Genomic DNA, 20,638 nt, shown 5'->3' on the forward strand with positions numbered 1-20,638 from the left:
CCTAGCACTTCAAGGGAATGCCGCTGAGCCAGAGACCCTCAGTCTATAGAAGTGTCAGGGATGAAAGACCCCAAGCAGTATAATGTATACATGGCCGGACCCCTGAGAAGTGGCAGATCCCCAACCATTGACACCTTTGGGCCAAACCTCAGACTAAGAGGCACCAGCAAGAGGGTGTATCCCACATATGCTAAGTTGCCGGGGTGTCAAACCGACACATGCGCTTTGCGAACCGGGAAGCCTTTTGGCCCGGTTTTGCAAACTGCGGGCAACGCGGCTATTGGTGGGTTAAAAGTTCTCACAATGGGGATTGAGTGCACATGTTAAAGGTATCCAGGAATTGCCAATAACTGGGCCTACCGAGCTGTCCCCGGTGTGATTCCTATGATCCATGATGTGACAACGCTTTACGCAAGACTTTGTTCAAGCACAGCGGCAGCCGTTCCAGAAGGCAAGGGGTTAATAACAACGCAACTAAGGATTTACCCCAAACTTCGGAATTTGTTAGCCCTGGTGACTCCCGAACTAATTCTAACGAATCTCTACGAAATTCTTTGAGATGGCTGAGTTAGTAGATCGGCAAGTTGCGATCTAGCCACGGGACCTTCAAACCAAGACTGCAAACTATTTTGTTCCCTTATCCCAGTAAGTGTTGTTTTAAGTGTATTCTGCAGATGTTGTGTGTTTGTCAATTCAGGAAATAAATCACAATTTATTTTGCTCCTTGTTGTGTTCAATCGAGTACCCAGAAATATAAATGTGTTGAAAAATTGTGTCCACCGTGACATAATGAAGTTGAATGAAAATGTATTTTTATTGAATCGGATTGATGCCGGTGGTCTCCTGTGCTGATTTTAATGTAAATCAGCTCCAGAGACTCCCGGCATCAATCCGATGTAGGAAAAATTCATTATTTTTTCTAAGTCCCGTCTCGCCGCTTATCGGCAGCTTCTCACGACACTCTTGCCAACTTTTCCTGGTGAGACAATTTTGAGAGGAAATCTCTATTCTAGAGCCACGATTAGCCTCGATAAGCTAATTAGGGCTACTAGAATAGCACGAGTTTGAAAAACTAGCGATAAGTGGCAATAAGTGGCTTATCAGCGCGCGTTTGGCGGTTTTTTTTCCGGCAATTTTTTTTGCTGAAAAGCTCTCTTATCGCCCTTTTATCGGGGCTTACTGAATAGCAGTTGACTTTTTTGGTGATAAGGTGGCCATAAGTTGCTTATCGATGCTTAGTGCATAGTCCCCTTAGTCATCTGATTGAACTTGAGAAAGCATTTTTGAAGTGAAACACACACAAACACCAATAGATGATGTTTGTGAATCTTGTATTTATATATAACCAATTGATGGTGCTGTGAAATACTTTTCATTCTATTTGAAGTGAAAATTCTTTGCAGCCACCTGCTTAAATTCTCATAGGACTAAAACTCCTTCATGGAGACGAAAATGCATGACGATCAGGCGCATGCACGATCGAGTGATCAGGCGCGTGCCCCATCCCGCTGCCTCAAAATTCTCACATCACTAAAAGTCCTTGAATGACACGAAAAAGTGATCAGGCGCGTGCACGAGCGTGCGCCCCTCCTCTGGTTGAAAATTCACACAGCACTCAAAGTCCTTTATGCAGACGAAAATGCGATCTGGCAAGCAAACAGTACTTTTATAAGCAAACCTGCCATAGTACCAGTACTTTTATATCCAAACCTGCCTCAATACCAGTAGTTTAATAACCAAATCTGCCATTGTACCAGTACCTTTATAAGGAAACCTGCCACAGTAACAGTACTTTTATACCCAAACCTGCCACAAAAACATCAAAATCAAAATACAAATTCAGTGACAAAAAGCGCGTACTTGGCACATCCCCCCTCCCCTTTTTTTGTATGTGAAACAGCTGTCAGTAGTGTGAGAGGTGTGTCCCCATTCTAATGCAAGTCATTTTATAAAGATTTTAGGCTACTTAAACTTGTCAACTTAAACTTGTAAACCTATGTTACCCCTGTTTTTTTGCTTGCTACTTTTGGAAAAAATTTGAATGGTTGCTTAATAAATGTGTGTTTTTTTTTTTTTTTTTTTAGAGGAACCCATCTTTTTTACTCTTCCAATACTCTTAAGTTACAGTATGTGCTACATAAAGCAGAAATCCTCTCCATAAGCCTGTATGAGTTAAACTCGTATCATGTTAGTACAGTATCTTGACTCCTGACCATGTCATGCTCTTTTTACTTTTTGATTTTTTTGTAGAAAAAAAACAGGATTTTCTAAATCTTTGGCTACTGCCATGGTACTGTAACCATTAAACAGCACATGGTACTGGGGAGAACACCATTTAAACCTCTCGTATACTTTCATGTTTAAAACACCGGAATTGAGCATCAGATTATTAAAATTAAACAGTGCTTGAAAGGAAATGAAAAGATCTCTTGGAGTAAGTACATAAACAAAATGCAAAAATGTATGGCTTTCAATGCGGATTGCTGCTTTAAAGCTTTTTAATGTTTTATGTTATTGTTGCTACTGTGATTCATGTAAAATGAGAAAATGTACTCCTCCTGATCCCCTACTCTCAAGAAAAGTCTTAAAACATTTCAGTTATAGGTAAAATGTCAACAGCTTAGTGCCGGCATTAGGGTAAGGTGAACAAGGCAGTTGCCTTGGGCCCGGCACCTTTGGGGGGCCCTATATCTCCTCATCTCCCTCATTCTGTTGGTGCCAGGATCCAAATTCCATCCGATAGGAGAGAGCTTGAGGAGGAAGCTGGGTTAATCCCCGAACCAGCGTAGGGCCCCGCCAAAGGTAAGGCGGTCCTATAGCAACAGCTGGAGTAATCCGTGCATGAAAGCAATAAGAATGTTATGCTGTGTTACATAGGTATCTTAACATGACTTGTAAACGGCGCTAACACACCCGATAATATAATAATATTCGTGCTCCTGAGGAAGCTGTCATTGACAGCGAAACGCATAGAGCCAGTCACAGCTGCAGCTGCCTTTGAACTGAAGGCTCCCGAGTCGCCGTGTTCCCTCACTGCCCGTCTCCAGAGCTCCTCGACCGGACGTCGTCACTCCCACACCGGACGTGACGTCAGACGCCATCATCCTTCCGGTCTGATGCGAGTCACGGAGAAGAGTAGCTGTTAGCTATACCACACGGGTCCGGCACTCCTTTGCCTCAAATAAAACATTACGTGTACATGCCTAATGTACTTATTGTGAGTACGATTCTTATGTTTTTTAGCTTTTAAACCATAAATTTTATTGCGATCTGTACCATGGTCTGCCCTTGTTTTGCATGACATTTACCCTACAACACCTCTTGTCGGAGAGCTGATTTGACCATATTCCCTGCTGAAAACCACTGTCGATTTGGAAGATCCTGACCCACTTCTACCGGTTGTGTAGATACATGCGGTTTTAATTCTGACCTGCTGTAAGTAGGCATTGCTACAGAGCCAAGTTTTCTTGCTCTATCCAGATTGTTTTACATAGGTATGTCACACGCCTTATTGTTTTCAACACCTGCGCAAGCTGCATAACCACCTCTGCAAGTACCCTGGGGCACGGTTTTAATCTTTTTCAGATGCGGCTCCGGCGACACTACTGTCCTGCTACATCTGTTACATAGTTATATAGTAGGTGAGGTTGAAAAAAGACGTACGTCCATCAAGTTCAACCTATGCTAAATTTAGACAACAGATACTTTATCGTATATCTATACTTACTTATTGATCCAGAGGAAGGCAAACAAAAAAACCCTAGAGTCATATCATCCAATGATATCTCATAAGGGGAAAAATAAATTCCTTCATGACTCCAAGAATTGGCAATCGGATTAATCCCTGGATCAACATCATTCCCATGTATACTTATTTGGTATATCCCTGTATACCTTTCCTATCTAAAAAGATGTCCAACTTTTTTTGAACAATTCTATTGTATCTGCCATCACAGTCTCCATGGGTAATGAATTCAACATTTAACAGCCCTTACTATAAAGAAAGCTTTCCTTTGTTGCTGGTGAAATCTGTAAGTATTATTGTTCAACTAAATGTTTAATATTATTATTATTTTTTAAATGCACTATACTATATCAATTACGTCTTCACAATAATATAAAAGTCAAAGTTTTTTTTTCTTTTTTTAAGTTGCATCAAATGAAAAAATATTCAAGAAAATATTGCGAAAAATAACCAATTAGTTTGTAGAATCTGGATACACAGAAAACATAGAACTTTCCATTGTGAATTAATCATCAACATTCAGAAACTGAGAAGGAATTAATTGATTTATAAACTAAAGTGCAAATACCACACTGTTGGGGTTCTTAACCAGCTGCAGATCTACTGCAAAAAAAAACAAGTGTTATATTATAGTTTGTCATTTTTTAATGTTAGATTTATGTATCTATGGCTCCCAATAAAAAAAATTATCCTGCAAGAAATAAACGTACTGTACATATTTGTTGTTCTCCAAGAGATTTCTAAATTTTGTTATATTATTACTACTAAAAATGCTAAATGTACTGTATCCTACTGCAATTTGGCTAGCTCATCCTGCATAGGTGTTACAAATTGCAATAAAAACAAATCAATCTACTATAGTATTTTTGGTTTAAATATACAAAATGTTTTGCTCATATCTAATATAATTCAAAAAATGCATCTAGTTTGGTAGTGAAATATACCAGTTTTCTAGACTACTTAATTTTCTTTCTGAATTGTGATTTTAATTTAAAGTGTTATCGCTGGCTAATTCATCCTTTAAGAAAAATGTGCAGGGTATGTATTAAGTAAAAGAAAAAATAACTACTCTGTGTGATGTGGGAGATGGGCCATCAGGGCTATCAGGCAACTCTGCTGTGGAGTTGGTGGTGCTAGGGTTTCTTCTCCACAAGTCCAAAGAAAGGGGACAAGGAGGCATTTTGAAAAGGGCTAGCTGGAGTGGTTGATGTGACAGAAGATGGGAGGTCAACTGAGAACCAGAAGGTAGTGGCCGATGCTAGTTTTAAGGAATATTATCTCTATTTGGCAAGCCAGTTATGGCAACATCAAAGAACATTTTGGTACGTAGAGATATCAACACTGTTGCCTGGGTTACAAGGTGTTAGATGAAAAATTGGAGAAGGGGGGAGTAAAAAGAAGGCTAAGCAGAAGAACTAGGTGACAAACATTTGGGAACGGGTTGGACGCATTTGCTATCTTGGCCAGTTTGTGGCACCACAGAATTGCTCTAACTTGTTTATATATCAATACACCATATGATCAGCTTGTACGGTTTATTTGGGTCCAGCAAGCAGAAGGTATGATGAAGAGTTCAGACAGAAAATGGCAGTTGAAAAACATGAGGATTGGGATTTGAAATACATGGAACTCTGGTTATCTCTCATGAACCCTCATGAAGACGGGTGATATCCGCTTAGAAATGTAAAATCAGTTGAGAGACATCCAGGAGTGAAAAGCTGAGGATGGACGTAGACTTGAGGTGCATGGTAGATTTTTCTTCCTTTGTCCTCATTGGGTCTAGTTCCCAAGAAGGAGCCGGGCTACTTTTAACTCATCCATCATCTGTCATGCTCCTAGGGTGAGTCTATGAATGATGCTATCAACAGGGAGTTTTGTTGGTGGACATACAGTCATGTGAAAAAGAAAGTACACCCTCTTTGAATTCCATGCTTTTACATATCAGGACTGTGACAGGGTGAATAAACGTCACCAGCCCTATGCCTGGCAGACCTATGTTTAGGTCTGCAGTGCTGCAATGATGAGGTTAACTTTCAGCTGAGAGGTCAGGTTAATTAGTCTAATCCCAGCTGCCTCATCAAGGAGCTTTAAAAACACCAGGCTGTACACACATGCAGCCTGTCTGAACCAGAGAGAGTACTGAAATGCTGAAATAGGATTATTGCTATAAGGTCTGTCTTCAATATACATTTTTGATGAACTGTTTGTGTACTGTTATGCTGGAATCTAAACAGCCCTTGTTGGGAAAGGGCAAGCCCTTCTCAGGACTTAATTTCTGTTTTGTATGCTGAAAAGAAGCTGTTTTGTTTTTGTGTCCTGTATTTTTTAATGCTCAATAAATAAGCCTTTGCAAGAAACCCACGTGTGGTTGCATGTACCCTGCAACAAGGACATTATAACAATCATCTGTTCCTTAGCAGGTCTACAAATTTGGTAAACACAACCTCAGATGAACAACAACACACAACATATTACACTGTCATGATTTATTTAACAAAAATAAAGCCAAAATGGAGAAGCTATGTGTGAAAAACTAAGTACACCCTTACTGCTTCCATAGGAATTAAGATGCTAAGTAGCAGACAGGTGCTGCTAATCAAATGCCCTTGATTAATTGAGCATCAGCAAGTGTGACCACCTCTATAAAAGCCGAAGTTTTAGAAGTTTGCTGGTCTGGAACATTTAGGTGTGTGTTAACACAATGCCAAGGAGGAAAGACATCAGCAATGATCTTAGAGAAGCAATTGTTTCTGCCCTTCAATCTGGGAAGTGTTATAAGGCCATTTCCAAACAATTTAAAGTCCATCATTCTACAGTGAGATAGATTATTCAAAAGTGGAAAACATTCAAGACAGTTGCCAATCTTCCCAGGAGTGGGCATCCCAGCAAATTCACCCCAAGGTCAGACCGTGCAATGCTCAGAGAAATTGCAAAATACCCAAGAGTTACATCTCAGACTATATAGGTCTCAGTTAACATGTTAAATGTTAAAGTTCATGACAGTACAATTAGAAAAAACTGAACAAGTATGGTCTGTTTGGAAGGGTTGCCAGGAGAAAGCCTCTTCTCTCTAAAAAGAACATGGCAGCACGGCTTAGGTTTGCAAAGTTGCGTCTGAACAAACCACAAGACTTCTGGAACAATGTCCTTTGGAAAGAAGAGACCAAAGTGGAGATGTTTGGCCAGAATGCACAGCGCCAGGTTTGGCGAAAACCAAACACAGCATATCAGCACAAACACCTCATACCAACTGTCAAGCACGGTGGTGGAGGGGTGATGATTTGGGCTTGTTTTTGCAACCACAGGACCTGGGAACCTTGCAGTCATTGAGTCTATCTCACTGCCTTGCTGTTAAGTGGCTATAAACATCTGCCTTCCTCCTGCTGCACAACGTGTGGAGAAGAAACCCTAACACCACCAATGACAGCAGAAATGCCATGAGGCCTGATGGTCCCTCTCCCACATCACTCAGAGTAGTTATTATTTATTTTACTTGATACATACCCTGCACATTCTTCTCAAAGTATGAATTAGCCAGCAATACCATTTTAAATTCAAATCACAATTTCAAATGAAAATGACGTAGTCTAGTAAACTGGTATATTACACTGCTAAACTAGATGCAATTTTTGAATTATACTCGACTAGCTCTTGTGCCCGGCTTCACCCGGAGAATGTAATATTGAATACATCTCCCTGCCCCCCCTTACCCCCCCCCCCCCGCTGCCGGAATGTCTCCCCGGCCCCCCTCCCCCCACGCTGCTGGATATAGTACGGGGTGAGATTTGTCTCTGTCTGTGTGTCTGTCTGGGTGTATGTGTCTGTGTGTGTCTCCCCCCACTGCCAGAACATGTTCCCACCCCCCGCGCGTACTGGCGGCACATGTCCCCGCGATGCTGTGGCATGTCCCTTCGCTGGCGGCAAATGTTCCTGCCCCTCCCCACATTGGTACATCTCCCCCGCTGCCAGCACATGTCACCCCCGTCCCCGCTGGTACATCTCCCCCCAGTAGCTGGCACATCTCCCGCCCCCACACTGGTACATCTCGCCCTGTCTCCCCTCACTAGCTGGCACATCTCCCCTCCCTCCCCCCCCCCCGCTGGCCCATCTCCCCCGCACATCTCACATCACACACACAGAGACACAGAGACACACACAGCCCCGATCCAGGCAAGAACACGCCCACTCCCTTAGTAGCCATGACGCCGCCCCCCGCTCCTGCTCTAACATTTTTGCTGGACAGCCGAGGGAAACTTAGAATGTCCATAATTTGGGAGGTGAGTCACATTGGAAGCTCAAAATATTTGCGTTGACCTACAAATCCGCAGCAGAAAGACCAGTGAAACTTTTGTTGTGCGACGTGGTGCCGTTTCTGAGATTTCGATGCTTTGGACATACAAAGAAACAAACAAACGGAATCCAACTTAGAATTATAGTATAGATACTGTATGAGCAATAGGATGAGCTAGCCAAATTGCAGTAGAATATTGTACATTTAGCATTTTCAGTAGTAATAACCTAAAAAAATTACAAAACTCTTGGAGAACAGCAAATATGTACATTTATTTCTTGCAGGAAAAAAAACCATAACATTTATTGCAAGCCATCGATAAATAAATCTAGCATCAAAAAATGGCAAACTATAATATAACACTGTTGTTTTTTACAGTTAACAAACTCAACAGTGCAGATATTTGCACTTTATTTTCTAACTATTTATTTTTTAACTTTTAGCTAATTCTCCACCAGTGGTCAGGCTGTTAAGATGTGTTAAAACAAAAATAAGAACTGGCACATTCCTAGTGTATTAGTGATACACAATGTAATGGGCAGGACAGGTAAAAGTAGCTCACTCACAAAGGTACTGTAGCTTGGAATCAGGCAGTTTATGAGAAGATCTCATGCTCCCTCTCTGTAAGCAGACCCATGTGTTGATACTGTGCTCTCCGATGTTCTCTGGTCTCTTTTTGTAGGTATCTATGGGAAGTGGTGATTTGTGAGTTTAAAGCTGCATTTTTTTCAAAGCTGCTGATTTTCTGAGCTGCAAAGACTCCAGAAGACTATTACAATTGGGACTGGTTATATTGTTCTATATTTTTATAATTTTTTTATAATATTTTTTAAATTGGTTTAGTAATTTTTATTGTTTTTAATATGGTTCATATTGTTCTTGGCATTATCTTATATATGATATAACTACATGTATTGATTGCAGCAGTATTTATGGCTTAACAGCATATAAATTGGTTTCTAAAGGATATGTTGTCTCTTCACTAAGCAGTATTAGTTACACTAGGGGATTATTAGTGTTGGAAAGCTTTAAAACCTAGACTGCATCCGACATACAGTATGTATGGCAATTAGGCGCTATTTCAGTTATGATGTGTTATCAGTGTATACATTTTTGTGTTTTGTCAGGTGGCACTGGTTTGTTAATCTTCATTATAGAAGATGAGGATAGTGGGATAATGAATGTGGTTAAGAACTTAATTGCACCGAGGAGTTGGAAGGCATTGTTTGAGTGGCTTGATATCACTGAATGCTCGTGAGGACTGGAGCCAATTGAGGACTAATTTTTGTTCAGCCAGAATTCTTCAGCAAGTGTGATGGAACATAAACTGCCCGGGATGTTTTTCGTTTGGGGGGTTTTAGGGCAAAGAAATGTTACAAATAATTTTCTTATTAGGAAGCTTGTGGTTGGCCGAAAAAAAATAAAAGAAGAAAGAGGACCAAAGATGTCCGATTACACAGATGGTCTTGGAGACCATTGTGGAGATGAAGGCTTGAGTGTGCTTTTCTGCATTTATAAAGGATTGCAGTGCATGGGTGGAGGTAATAGGCCTCAAAGGTTCCCCTATTTACTAAATGTTGCTAGTTCTGGTTTTCATGAAGGAGCAGGGGATGATCTCTTCCCCATTCACATTGATCAGGTACCAATTTGTCTTTAGGGAATGACTGAAGGTTGTGGGGCTTAATACCTTATATTTTCAACTCTCATTCTTTTAGAATCAGGGAATGAGAATTATATTCTCTATTTTCAGCCTATAGTGAAAAGTGAAGGGAGTGCAAAAATATATTAATATATGCAATTCAAGTGAATGAAAAGTGCAAGTGATATGAGAAAGTATCAAAATAAGAAATTATGCTAAAAGCAAACACAAGGTATGGCTGGATGCCAGGGGATTACCATCAGATGTTCAGAGAGAACCCCGGCCTCCAGCTATACCTTGCTTTTAGTATAATTTCTTATTTTGATACTTTATCATACCACTTTCACTTTTAATTCACTTGAATTGCATATATGTATATCTTTTGCGGTCCACTCACTTTTCAATGTATCATTTGTTAGAAGGATTTGGAAACTATCCTTCATTTGGGTTACAGAGCGGAATTTTGGTTTTGTTATAAATATATTTATAATTTTGAATTGTTTAAATTCACCACAGACCTCTATGGTCCTTATTCCCAATTAGGATCACCTTCACAATTTTTCTAAGCAACTGAGGTTGCCCACATGGTGTTTGGGGAGGGCATTAATAAAATGATTAGGAAATGGGAATCCTGGAGGTTTAAGAACCTTATTTTGTAGGATAAGCTAAAAACATTGCATTTTTTGTTTTGTTATTAGTTTCCTAAATGTTAAGAACATATATATGTGTGGATTCGTAGGCCCACAGGGCAAAGTGAAATGCAGCATGGATGCCTTAGGGTTGCATGGGGAACAGTGGCAGGTGTCTTGAGTGAGTCACACCCTTCCAGATCAATTGGATTCTAGGTTGGAGAGGGCGGCTCTTATTATTTTGTTTCTCCATGTGAGGGGAATGATTTAGGATAGGTCTGATCAATAGATCTTATGAATAGCATTAGGAGAGAATTAGCACAAGTTTTGCTGGTATATCCAGCAGCAGTGTTGGTATAATCAGAGATTATTCCTTGGTGAGTTTGGTGAAGGGCTAGGTATGTGAAGACTGTGAATAGATGCAGGAAGAAGCTGAACAGGGTTGTTGCAGATTTGGTAAGAGCAATGCGGGGAGTAACATTGAGGCACAATGATTTGGGAAGGGATGATTTTTATTATGAAGAAGGGATACATCTAATGCTGGATATATTTAATTTGAGGCTTCAGGATGGGCTGCAGTGAGCTTCATGCTTGGGGGAGACTGCAAGCAGATTTGAGAAGTTAAGTGGCCTCAGAATTGGCAGTGAAAGAGAGGCCCAGGTAACAATTATGGCTGTATGTTAATGGTAATATATTGGGCAGATGGTCTCAGGTCTGAGGGGCCTTGGGATCTCATTCTAAATGGTGTTTCAGTTTGGGCTCGGTTGCGCTTATTGGGCAAAGTGCTGTGGTGAGCAATAATGACTTAAAGGTTTTCAAATTAAATTATGTTTTTTTTGGTGTTTTTATAAGTAATAAAGCTATGACTATTTCAATGTATCACTTTGATCTGGTATGTTTTGTTAAGGGTTGGCCATTTTGTGGTTGGAAAGTGGTGTTTTTCAAAGAAATGACCATAGGCCTGAAGAGCCCATGTATAGAAGTGGTGTTAGGGAAGGCTTACGTGCTGAAGAAGGATAACAGGAGGAAGAGGAAGGGGTGTTATTTTTTTTGTGGAAGGAACTTAAGGAGGTTTAGGTGGAATTGCCCTCTTGTTACATTGTAGGCAAGAACACACAGGATCTCATTCACAATATTGTTTTATTGTTTGTTAGTGGTCTATGGCATGCACATGTCATTAGAATTATTATGTAAAAAAAAGAACTTATAATAAGCAACTGAAAAGTCTGGTTGTTGTTATAATGTCACAGGTAGAAGGGGCAGACTTGTCAGATAGGCATACATGTTAGCTAGGCTGAATGTTAATGGTGGTGTATTGGGGGAAATAATCTCGGGTCTGTGCAAGGGGAGGCAAGCCTGGTTGTATCCTCCTGATTTTGAGTTTCAGTTTGGGCCTCGTTCGGCTCATTGCGCTGGATGCAGTAGTGAGCAATAAGGGTTTTAGAGGTTTCAGATACATCTATGGGGGCATTTATCTGACCATGTCCAGAGTATTATCTTCAGTTTTATTATTAGTAATAAAGCTGTGGCCGTACAAACCATGACTTTTTGTTACTTTTGTTAATCTTTGGTAAATTAGTGGTTCGAAAGGGAGATCTCTTGAGGTTTTTAAGGGTTAGGCTAATCTTGTGTACATCACTAACTTAATATCCTGTGCCTTCTCACGATATACTTAAAATTTAGAATAAATTAAATCTACATACATTATTTTCTATAAAAAGGACTAACAATCTGAAATCCCAGCCAATGTATTGCTTCTAAATTAATGTTCATTTCCATTTTTACAGGCTCAAGTTCATGTTTCTTTGTGTCACAATTATTGTTCATTTACAGCATATCTTATATAATTATGTTTTAAATAAGTTATTTTATTTTATACAATGCTCTCAATGATTGCCCACATTACAATCAGAGCTAGCCATGAGATATATACAGTACTTGGAAACAATTAACGGAAGGTGAGCACCAAAAGCAAATACCTTGTTAAATTTCTCTAAACAGTGGTGTCCCGTCTATAATCCTTTTTGTATTGGAAACAATTAAAGGCAGGGTCAACCTTCATAGAATAATACCAGTATCAACTGCAAAGCTACATTTTACACCAGAACACTTTAGAGTTTTCCCAAGTTCAACAAATAGTAAAAATGAGAGAACAAGATTATTTAATAAATATATTCAAATATAATCAGTAGACATTTACCCCCTCCCGCCTAAAAAAAACAACACATAGAAGTTGTAGTTTTATTTTAAAAACAATCATTCTTATTTTAAATATGTATATTCTATACCGTGCAATGTACTGAAATTACAATTTGTTGTATATTATGTCACATTTTAATCTAACTGACATTGCCTATTAAGTGCAATAAATCCATTTTGTTTCATAATAATACAGGACATTGGCAATTTCTACTGGGGTTGTTTGGCAACAGAAAACCTGCACAATAATGTGATCTCCAGCTTACCTTCTTCTGGAGGACACAATGGAAAATGAATATAAACATTCCCTGGAGAGAATTAAAAATAGTGAAGAGATACGCCATGATGACTGTGCTCTCATTAATATACATGAGTCCAAAAGCCCAGGTCAGTCCTAACAGGCAGAGGAGAGCTATTGCACCTATTACCCACGACCTGCAAAATAGCAAATATAAAAATACAAAACAATTAGACTCCATTTCAGTTCTGTTCAATTTTCAAATATCCTGTTATGCACAGAATGTATATATACAATATATATATATATATATATATATATATATATATATATATATATATATATATATATATTTAAAAAAATACTAAATATTTATGGTTTCATTTTGACAAATAACTTCTCTAATCAGACAGTTTGTACAGTAGTGCAGTGGTATGAAGCCTACAAGGTTTACATAAATGTGAATATGTTATTGGCTAAGCCACAATTATTTATGCTGAACTAAATGTGACCTTTATTTGCAATATGAATTATTGTGTAAAAGATATAGATATCTAATAATGGAAGGAAAAATCTAAACTTTCTAAAATGTTGAGCTTTTTCTGTCCCATAGGTAGCTGTCCCATTGATGTTTTTTTAACACTTCTGTTCGGTAGTAATAGATGTATGATGTTAAATGTGATGCAACTACTTTTTGTAGTTTAGCAGATTTGTGCAAAGTAACATAATATAGTTTGTGATTTATTGTCCCTTGCAACACACATTCTTTGTGATCTATTAAGATATTGGAGGCATAATGTATTAATAAATAGAACAAAATGTGTCATATTAATGATGAAATATAAAATTGTATTTTGAAAGAAAATTAATACAGAGAAATAGCTCAACCTGCAGCTTGTTGAAATGCCATTAACCCATAGTTTATTTAGGAAGTGCAACATCAATCTTAAATCTTCTTACCTTTATATCATAATTCAGTCCCACATATTATTTACAGCATTAATATAAATAGGTTTATTGGAATATATACTGAACAAGCAACACACGATAAATGAAATATAAAATGTATATCAATACAAATGGTACTGTATATTCATGTTTATAATGCATTTGTGGGATGTATGTGTATAGGTATATATTCTGTTTTGCACCTCAACAATGAAGTTAAATTATTGAAATTATGGGCACAAAGAGCTCTTCAACAGAAGAGGAATATCAAAGTACAATGCAACAGTTAAAGGCATCTCAATCTTATGCTTTCAGTTGCAGAACAGAAATATTACTTTATAAACTCAAAATCTAAGGTTTTGATTTATAAAATATTTTGCTTGCCGTACAGAATTGTAATACATTTGCTTCCATCTTCAATCTTTTAAATATTATTTTCTTGTTTACTTGGCAAGATAAAAAGATTTCTATCAACATAATAAACTTGTTTTTGTCATTTAAGAATCTTGGCTCAGAATCATATCACAAAAAAAACAACAAATCAAAACTGGTGGTACTTTACATATGTAGCCTGGGCTACTAATTCTCTGGCCCCTCCAGCACTGTAAGTACCAGTAAAGAGTGGGCAGTGTTGAGAGCAAATCCTGCAGGGCCTGGTTATGTCATATGTATGTTAGCTACTACAGTTCAGGATTTGCCTTGTATTACAGAGGTCTATGTTTGATAGGAGGCCAGCTTACAAGCCACTCCCCTGGGATGGAGGGGGGTTTTCTCTAAGGTTTGAATTTAGCAGTTTGTTCTGTGCTGATCTCCCTTCGTGGAGAAAGCATCAGAAAAGCCTCTCCTGGACAGGAGTGGGCTGAGGCCGTGCCCTGTTTGGGGTAAAGTGAGCTGAGGAGGGGTGCTTAGGGCCTCAAGTCCTGGGTATTACCTTCAGGGAATTGGAGATCGATGATGATGATGATGACGATGACGATGATGATGATGATGATGATGATGATGATGATGATGATGATGATGGCTGTACTAAATAAAGTTTCAGTTATACTACCACTGGTGTGATGCTTGAGTCAAAGCACTGATATAAGTTGCCTGTGAGGACCATCCTGACTGCCCCAGGATCCTCATGGGATGGAGTTGCAGCACTGACTACGAACAACCAGCTGAAAGACTGACCTGGTGTCTCCCCCACAACATCATGGAGCCATCAGGCCTTCTGTAACACCAACAGGTATGCGCCAGCACCAATACACACTAGCTAGAGACATGATCTCTCTTGGGGGGGGGGGGGGGAGGGGTGGGGGAAGGTGCTACACATATGTATAATAGCATAATTTAAAAATATAAATCTGTGTATTTGCCAAATAAAAAAAAAACTAGTTACTAAAAAGTAAAGTTTTTTTAATTATAACATAGTCTTTGTAAGGGGCTACCATACATGTGCACATGATGGGCCTCCTTCTGGTACGTGTGTGTCTCTACTTGTCCCATTGCTCCCCCGCCTCGGGTTGTGTATACTCTGTGTAATGGTGTGAGCAATATGGGTTGTCATTGCTCAAGCACGTATTTTGTTATTCCCTTTGCTCTCATTCATTGCTGTGTTTACACACAGCACCTGGGCGGGGTTTAGCCTCTGTCCGTGGGGGAACATGGACATCACTATGATGCCTATCGTGTCGGGGGTGTGCGCGCGCGTGCATGGGTCACTCCCCCACTCTATTGGCATCCTCCATTGCTCGAACAGCAGGGATGCCAGGAGTTAGGTATCGCGCAAGCGTGAAACACCCAAGCTTCCACCTGCGGTCACTCCGGATTGGATTTAGGGGGCGGGGTTTGTGTTTGTGGTGCAGGCATGCACATCATCATAACACACCTAATGACAATTTGCACGCTGTGGGGTGGATCCCAGTGATGTTTTAGGATTGGTAAGTCAGTTGATTATTTACCTATAAATATATTGGTGATGATAAGATATGTATACCTTGAGAAAGCATTCTGTGTAGCGCAAAATGTGTTGGTAGGGCAATGCCTTGCTATTTTTTTCTATCATGACCAATAAATAATTATTTTATGGAAAACGCACTTTCCTTCTAATTACCGTATTTCCTCGATTGAAAGACGCAGGTTTTTTCCCTTTTTCACATGGCTGAAATAGGGCTGCGTCTTACAATCGATGTAGTGGGAAAAAAAAACACAGCCAGGGGATAGATTGTGTACCGCATTTTCATTCCATCATCTGATGATTTACCAACCAGGATACCACACCCAGTACCAATCCTCATTTCAAAATATGCAATCCAGGCTATGCCACGTGAGTATTCATTTATACTTTATACACAACCTGCTCTGTATACGGTCTCTAGCACCACGCATCTATAGCTTTTACTAAAAAGTAACACTGGTGGGCATTACTGCACACCAGGGATTATAATACCCTTGGATGTATGCCGGTTGGCCCTATTTGACTTTTAGTTTTCAAAGTTCCTTTAGCAAGTACAATATAGGTTGTGATACATTTTAGTGGACCAACATTCGTTCTTAATAGATGAAATTATAGTGTACAGACTCTCATAAATTAATTCTGCAAGTGTACACTTGGTATGACCATCTTTAAATTAAATTACATGACGATCATTAGAACCACAGTTCTTAGCAATAATTATTTGTATTACCTTTAGTATTGCTTCAGTTTACTTGACAAATAACCCCTCCAAGAAATGCAGGATGTCCTTACTGGCTGAACTGTAACAGAGACATGCCAGTCCACATCTGGCATGGAAGATTAAAGTCTCCCATAATGATTACCTCTCTTTTAACTGCTATCTTAACTCCCTGTCCAATGATTTATGTCCTGGAGGTCTGTAGATCACCGTAGTATGAATAACAACCTTCATAACAGCCTCTAGTGCCCCAGTCTTTTCATCAGTACTTTGTATTAAAGTATTGTTTATGTTGTTCTTCACAAAAAGGGCGACTCCTCCTCCCTTCCAACACAGACCTTTCTAAATAGAGTGTAACCCAGTATAATACTAATCACTAAAACTTCCTGATTTGGAATATGTTGAAAACACATTAAAAGACACCTTATCTTTAGAAGTTGTCATATCAAAATACCTTCCTTTTTAAATACAGATTTTTTTCCTGTCAAAAGAATATTTAATCACCTTTTCCTCAGTACTCAAAGAATGTAGTTAATGACTTTTACCTCGACGATGATATATGATGTGGTGGGTTTGGGTTCTGAGTTTACAGGAGCTGTGTGTGTTTGTAAATTTCAATTGGTAATCAATTTGAAGGTTTGGGACCACTCCTCCCTGGTTTCAAGTTCGCTCATCCTACCTTTTAAATGGCAGTTCTTGATATGAACCTGTGAAAGACCAGTTAATTAAGACAGCTTTCCCTCTATTAAATAGGTTAAGTGAGTTTTTTTGCAGGTACAGTAGTGTTAACTTACTAAATGTCTAAATTCAGACAACATATTCTTTATTCTATACAGTATCTATACTTACTTATTGATCCAAGGGAAGGCAAACATGTGGTCGCAATCCCAATACTGTAGCACACATTTTGACACAAATATATATGCTTTGGGGGGTTTAGGTTCTGAGTTTACAGGGGCTGTGTGTGTTTGTAACTATAGTATGATCCAGAAAGACAAAGAGCACAGAAGAGATGGTCAAAAAAAAAAGAAGAAGTTCTTCATGAGAGCACACCAATATTATAATAAAACGTAACATTTATTATTTTACAACTGATTAAATATGGATTCCACTTGCTGGGAGAAAGCTGTTATAAACAGCATTAAAGACAAGGCTGAGATGAGAATGGAATTATATAGATATAAAAAATATTGGTGTGACTGCTAAAATAGTGTAGCCCCTGTTAGTAAGAGCGGGCTACTTATCCTTCTCCTACTGGAGTAAACCCTGGTAAGGGCAGGCGCCAGTAGTAACCATGGGTTTTCCCCCTTCAAGCCCTGTCTGGAGTGATAGAGGAGGGGCCCCCTGACTCTGTGCAGGCCTAGACAGAGGGGAGGTCCTGCTGACATCATGAGGGGCAGGGCTGAACTCTATTTAGTGGGCTGTTCTGTGTGTGGGAGTTCAGTTCTGAAAGCTGCCTGGTTGGAGTGGAGTGTCTGGCTGGAGAGTCAGAGTCTGAAAAGCAGTGTGTCTGGTCCATGCAGTGAAAGAACCGGCAGCCTGAGAGGGCAGAGAGAGAGAGATGACCCTGTGAAGGCTGAGCGTTCAGCCTGTCAGTCTGTGGAGTTATGTCCTGCATAGACATAGACCTAGACATAGACAGACTCTAAGAATCTTTTAAAAAGGCTGCTAAGTCCAATTCAATGTTAAGACCCAGGAGAGACAGAGTTTTTAATACATATATCCAGTATCTTTCGCGTCTGGATACTGTGTTCAATCTATCTCCCCCATGCCAACTGCCTTTGGGATTATCAATGCCCATGCAGATGAGGCCTTCTGGGTTTTGATTGTGTTTCAATCTGAAATGATTGGAGACAATTTGAGTCTCAAGGCCCCTTTTAATGTTATACACATGTTCAGCGAAATGTCGCTTAAGGGGCCTCCCAGTACGGCCCGCATACTGTAATCCGCATGGGCATTGTAACAGATACACACAGAAATTGGTTCTACAATTTATAAATGTGTCAATATCAAAACTCAACCCTGTAACACTGGATTTGAATGATTTACTTTTTACACTATATTTACACCCAATACAATTATGACACGTATAATATCATTTAAGGTCATTAAGCCAAGTCACATGGTGGTCCCAAAGACCATCAATAGGGCAGCTTGGAGATTAAGTGGACTTTAAATTTCTAGCCCGTCATACACAATTTTGGGTCTATCAGGGAGACAAGTTTTGAGAAGTGGATCTCTTAGGAGAATACTCCAATGTTTGTTAAATGTCTGAGATATGACAGGGGCTAAACTACTGTACTAAGTGATAAAGAAAGGGAATTGACCCTGTTCTTTAGGACAAACTGTATTTTTAACCTTTTTTGAAATTAAGGTGGCTCTGTCAATATTATTAACCTCAGAGATGGCTAGATCCAATTCACGGCTCTTATATTCCCGTTCTAGAAATTTATCTTTTAAGTCCTTAACCTGTTGTTGATAAATTAAGTTATCTGAGCAATTCCTTTTAATTCGCAAGGCTTGGCCCTTAGGGATATTCTGAAGCCACTTAGGGTGGGGGTGACTAGATGCCAATAAATATGTATTGGCATCCACTTCATTATGATAGGTCTTGGTTTGGATGGTATTGTTTACTACATAAAGGGAAAGGTCAAGAAAGTTTATAATAGATCTGTTTTGATTAAATGTAAATTTTAAATTAAACGTATTGGTGTTGAGGTAATTCTGAAACTGTTCAAGTTCATCAAATGAACCTCTCCAACACACAGCACATCATCGATGTATCTTTTCCAGAGCACCAGGTTTGCACCAAATGGTCCTCCTCCCAGATGGACATGAACAAGTTTGCATAACTAGGTGCAAACCTGGTACCCATGGCAGTGCCGCATGTCTGGAGGTAGAACTCATGGTCATAACTAAAGTAGTTGTGGGTCAAAATGAATTTGATCCCATCTACAATGAACTGTTTCGGCTTAGCATCCACCCCAGCATCTTTTTCAAGAACTCTCCTAATGGCATCTATCCCCATCTGATGGTCAATTACAGTATATAATGAGACTACGTCACATGTGACCCAACAGAACTCGTCCTTCCAGACTAGATCTTGCACTAAGTTTAACACATGTGAGGTATCTCTTAAATAAGATGGGACATGAACAACAAACTTCTGAAGGAGATAGTCCAAGAATTTGGAAATATGAGAAGTGAGGGAACGTATCCCAGATATTATGGGTCGACCAGGGGGTCTGTAAGATTCTTATGGATCTTCAGGATGAAATAGAACACTGGAATCCTAGGTTGCTCAATAGTTAGAAATTCCGGTTCTCGTGTTGTAATAATTTCATCCCGAAGACCCTGATCCAAAAAGGCCACCATCTCTTATTTAATAGGGATGGTTGGGTTGGTATCTAATTTTAAATAATTGGTACTGTCACCCAAAATTCTAAGTGACTCTTCCTCATAATAGGAAGTATTCATCACTACCACCCCTCCCCCATTGTCAGCCGCCTTAATAACTATATTTTTGTTGCGCTCAAGGGATTTCAGAGCTTCTTTCTCTTTACTGAGATTCTGTCTATGGCATTTAAAGTCTAAACTTGCTGTTTCTAAGTCTGAACCTCTGCAAAAGTGTCCACAAAACCACCCTTCATTCCTTTGGGGTAGAAGGTGAATGTTTTTTTCAAGGGTGTGAGTGGGGGTTTAGTCACCGGGTTAGTTAGACTCAGCGAGATAACCGTTTAACTCACCACAACCTTCATGTAATATTTCTTTAAGGTAATCTTTCTCAAAAACCTATGGACATCAACAAAGGTATTAAACATATTAGGTCCATTAACTGGAGCAAAATTGAGACACCGAGACAAAACATCTAGTTCAACTTTTTTCAGGGGAGTGCTGCTGATGTTAAAAACATTTTATTATATTTGCAACCCTGGTTTTTCATGTATAGTTTGTATTGTGCAACATAGTTTGACCCCATCAGCTTTCTATAATCGGATCGCCGTTATATGTTGACATTGCTAGCTGTCTATCATCATACTCTACCTCCCCTTTGTGGGACGGCTGTTCAATCAGGCTTGTATTTAAGCATCGTAGTAACTAAGCTCCACCATCCCCTGAGGAAGTGACGTTGAGTCACGAAATGCGTAGGGAGGAGGAGCTTAGTGTTTTGAGCCAGTCCAGCCACCGTAGCTGCCTGACGCTGGGAGAGTGTCCTGTATCGCTGACGTCATCGATTCGCTAGTCGCGGGTGCTGTTGTCAGTGAGTCTCTCCCTGTGCTGATCGGGCT

At 39.5% G+C, this 20,638-nt stretch overlaps 1 protein-coding gene across 24 annotated transcripts in view; it reads right to left on the reverse strand.

Moving 5' to 3' along the window:
- The window catches only part of ADGRL3 (adhesion G protein-coupled receptor L3), a 2,053,745-nt gene that overhangs the window by 177,338 nt on the left and 1,855,769 nt on the right, over window positions 1–20,638 (reverse strand). For 23 of the 24 annotated variants that reach the window (XM_075603418.1, XM_075603394.1, XM_075603400.1 and 20 more), the window contains one exon: window positions 12,770–12,938. In XM_075603418.1, the coding sequence (XP_075459533.1) occupies window positions 12,770–12,938 (169 nt within the window). Of the gene's footprint in view, window positions 1–8,602; window positions 8,723–12,769; window positions 12,939–20,638 lie in introns of all 24 variants that reach the window. The other variant, XM_075603578.1, reaches the window with a different exon arrangement.

Source organism: Ascaphus truei, chromosome 1, assembly GCF_040206685.1.
Source record: "Ascaphus truei isolate aAscTru1 chromosome 1, aAscTru1.hap1, whole genome shotgun sequence".
NCBI lineage: Eukaryota > Metazoa > Chordata > Amphibia > Anura > Ascaphidae > Ascaphus > Ascaphus truei.